This window comes from Aplysia californica, unplaced genomic scaffold (genome assembly GCF_000002075.1).
Source record: "Aplysia californica isolate F4 #8 unplaced genomic scaffold, AplCal3.0 scaffold01001, whole genome shotgun sequence".
Lineage (NCBI taxonomy): Eukaryota > Metazoa > Mollusca > Gastropoda > Aplysiida > Aplysiidae > Aplysia > Aplysia californica.
The window spans coordinates 179,041-182,852 of record NW_004798271.1 but is presented as its reverse complement, the minus strand read 5'-3'; the positions used below and the strand labels follow the sequence as shown (position 1 = coordinate 182,852).

The 3,812-nt window shown below is 43.0% G+C and overlaps 1 protein-coding gene across 1 annotated transcript in view; it reads right to left on the bottom strand.

Annotated features, from left to right (window-relative positions):
• Positions 1-2,476: 2,476 nt before the first annotated feature.
• LOC101850610 (protein TFG) overlaps positions 2,477-3,812 on the bottom strand; it is a gene marked incomplete at its 3' end in the record, with an annotated part of 11,015 nt that continues 9,679 nt past the window's right edge. The window contains 2 exon segments of the mRNA XM_013089629.2: positions 2,477-2,628; positions 3,118-3,397. Coding sequence (XP_012945083.2) covers positions 2,477-2,628; positions 3,118-3,397 — 432 coding nt within the window.

Genomic DNA, 3,812 nt, shown 5'->3' with positions numbered 1-3,812 from the left:
GGGGTGACAGAGCTTGTGAGCAACAAGAAATGACAAAGACAAGGCTACAGGGCTGGTAGAAGAGCAGAGAGAAGCCTTTGGGGGGTGGAGGGGGAGGGAAGTGGATATATAATGCATCAAAGGGAAATAGCAATACACAGAGGTGGCAGAAGCCTGACAACAAGAAAAAAGAAAAAAAATTTTTCTAAACTTTAGTTTTTTTCCCGCCCCCATCCACACACTTTAGATCATTTAGGACAACCTGAACAGAAAGGGGTACAACATCCCAGAAGAAAGACGGAGATACTTGGTAAAAATTTCTCCCCACCCGGGAATTGATCCACAGTCTCCTAACAGCGATGCTGGTGAAACACACCCAAAAATTTTTAAAAAAAATAAAAACAAAACAAGAAACTAAGACCTGACCAGGAGGACATAACTGACTTTATCTTGTGGCATGTTGAGGTTGAGCATTACCCCCCTTTATCATTTCCTCTCCACCGGGAAAGGCATAACGTTAAAACGGGAAGCGATTGCAAACAAAATTTGCTTTGTTCCAAGGTAAAGAGGAGATTCTTACAGCATTAAGTGGGAGAACAACTGCAACGGGGAATTCTTTTAGCGAATATTTGCGTGGCATCAATGGGAAATCGGGCGCTCATGAAAATAACGAAATCGAAGGGCAATTTTTTTCTGATGTTCTTTGGCTCAGCACCTTTTAAATAACACATTTCTGATTGGATTTTAGTGAAAAAGGTTAATCAAAAGCACAAAAAATATAAATTTGCAGTTTCCAAGGATACTACAGTTCTGGAAGTCACCAAACTTTGGCAGCCATTTTCATGGTATTTTTACCTGACACCAGGCAACCCCCACTCCCTTCAATTGCAAATATCTCGACCGCTATTCAATACAACAGGGTACTTTCTTTTCATTAGAAGCATGACAAAAGAACAATCTACTCTAAGAAGACGCCAATAACTCTATTTGTCCAAAAATTGAAAAGCGCCCGATTCCACTGTTGCGACACATTTGAAAATATTTCTATTTGCTTTAACACAAACAATGGGAACACTGAAGCAGAAGCAGGGCTAGCACGTTTAGAACACACCTTGTGTGTTTATGTTTGTGCGTGTGAGTGTGTGCACATGCAAGCGTGTTTGCGTGTTTGTCTGTTCTGTAAGTGGTAAAAAGTGTATGCAGGCATCTTTGTGAATGTGGGTATTGGCATGTATGTGAGTGTGTATACGTGTGTGCGTGTGCGTATGAGTTTGTGAATGTGTTTGTGAATGTGTGTGTGTGTGTGGGCGCGTATATGTGTGTGTGTGTGCATATGTGTATTTGTTTGTGCATGTGTTTGTGAATGTGTGTGTGTGTGTGTGCGTGTGCGTGTGCGTATGAGTTTGTGAATGTGTGTGTGTGTGTGTGTGTGTGTGTTTGTGAATGTGTTTGTGAATGTGTGTATTGGCATGTATGTATTGTGTGTGTATACGTGTGTGCGTGTGCGTATGAGTTTGTGAATGTGTTTGTGAATGTGTACGTATGTGTATGTGTTTGTGAATGTGTGTGTGTATGAGTTTGTGAATGTGAGTGTGTGTGTGTGTGTATGTGTTTGTGAATGTGTGTGTGTGTGTGTGTGTGTGTGTGTGTGTGTTTGCATGTACGTAAGCGTGGGAGTGTACTTACTCCCAAAGAGTGTCCGATGTCCTCATCTCCCAACAAACCGACCTGATGTACACACAAGACAATTCACCTTACAACAAAGTGGACGATCCGATCATCCAAGCAGAAACACCAAGATACTCAATAAAAATTTTCTCCCCGCTCAGGAATTGACCCCAGGTCTTCTGCGTGCGACAGCAAATCACTGAACTGCCACTCCATAGATGCCGGTATAACTCAGCTTATAGTCGTCCTTGTGATGAGATGAGCTAACAAATATGAGGGTACATTAGCTAAAAGAATGCAACAAGGTTTTTTTCTCTCTCTCCTGAGTAATTTTGCCTTCTGGGCTTAGTACATTTTAACAGCTTGCCCATGAAACGCTTTTTCAATTCGAATTCTTGCTGTGTACATAACTGTGGTGTTCCGAAATTTTCCCCACATATTTCAGTCTCACTTTGGGGATTTAAATAAATTTTCAACATGTCTTAGTCAAGTCAGTAAAATCTTTGTTTGTAAGACTCAACATTCCCCACCCTATTTTTATAGGGTGGGGGGGAACACTTCCTGAGAGCTCAGTTGATATACTGGACTATGGAGTGGATGTCCGTTGTTCGAATCCCCAAAAGGATATTCTTGATTCTTCAGTTTAAGTCATTTTGTAAAAGTTTTAGCACTCTCTGCCCATTTGGCTTGGTCCTATACGTTAAATATCCGAGGCGCCACCTCTTAAAGGTCAAAAGGGGTGACCGATCTCTACAAATTTATTTTTTTTTAAACACCCTCTTTTTTTCTTTCTAATAACCCTCTAGCAGTGTTCCGTTCTCCAACTCACCTGGGGCTGGGGCATGCCAGGTGCCTGACCATACGGGTTTGGGGAGCCGGCCTGGCCGTACATCATGTGACCTTGACCTGGGGCCGACGGGGCCTGGCCGGGTGGCCCTGCGGGAGCGCCGTAGCCCTGGCCAAACTGCTGGCCGTACATGGCTGGAATGTCATCAGAGACAGACAATGTGGTAAGGTGTTTAGTTTACTTTTAGCAAGAAATTTACAGCATTTGCAACACAAACAGGTCATATAAGTGAACAAGATTAGAGGGGTTTCTAGAGAGTAACACACACATAAAAGAAGGAGGAGAGATAAAGACGATCAATGTTTGATAGGGAAAAAAAGGAGCAAATCACACCAGAGCACCTACCAACATAACTCTATGCAGTATCACAAATGCCATCAGAGAAATAATAACATTTGCATTTACGATAAGTCTTGCAAATATTGCATATAAACTTGTTATTTCCATATTTTTTTTACCACATAAGTTGTGTACAACCCATGGAAACAGAATCTTTAAAAAAAATGTATAAAAATCTGATCGAGGTTCTTCGACAGGTTGAAAAAAGAAAATCAGAGACGAGCTCCCATTTTGTCGAAGAACTCTGCAGGTCTGCCAACATAGATGTTCAGGTCACGACCTACCAGGGTCATACTGCTGCTGCGGCTGTTGTTGCTGTGCTGGGGGGGCCTGGGGCTGCTGTTGTTGTGGAGGTTGTTGCTGCGGTTGCTGCGGGCCGCCAAAGGCTGGCTGTCCGGCGTAGGACTGAGGAATCTGTCCCGGCTGTCCACCAGGCGCGTATCCAGCCTGGCCAGCATACGCCATCGGCTGTTGTTGCTGTTGTGGTGGTTGAGATGGTGGCTGTTGCTGTTGTTGAGGAGGCAGGGGCTGCTGGTGTGGGGGCGTCGCCACGCTGGTTGGGGGCTGAGGAGGAAAAGATCACTCGTGAGTTAGTTCAATCAGCAAGTAAGTTGAAGTTCATGAAGGGAGAAATACTGAATTTTTAAAAATTGAATTTCTTTTGTTTCGGTAAAGAAAAGCCTATCAACACAATAATATCAGTTATTTAGTGTATGAAAAAATTAAGACAGACAGACAGAAACAACAGGTGGTTGACAATGACAATGACAATCTTTATTCATCTCGCAGGAAGAAATTTGTCTTGGTCGTTAACAATGGCAGTAGATGTTACAAAAGTTAGACGTAAAGGTGCACTCACGCAAACGCACAACAAGACAGGACATTATGCCAAGTAAATACATGTCTCACGGGCTGGGACAACCCGCTCCGTAAAACATTCATTCTCTCTCTCTCTCTCTCTCTCTGTTTCATTTGTAGC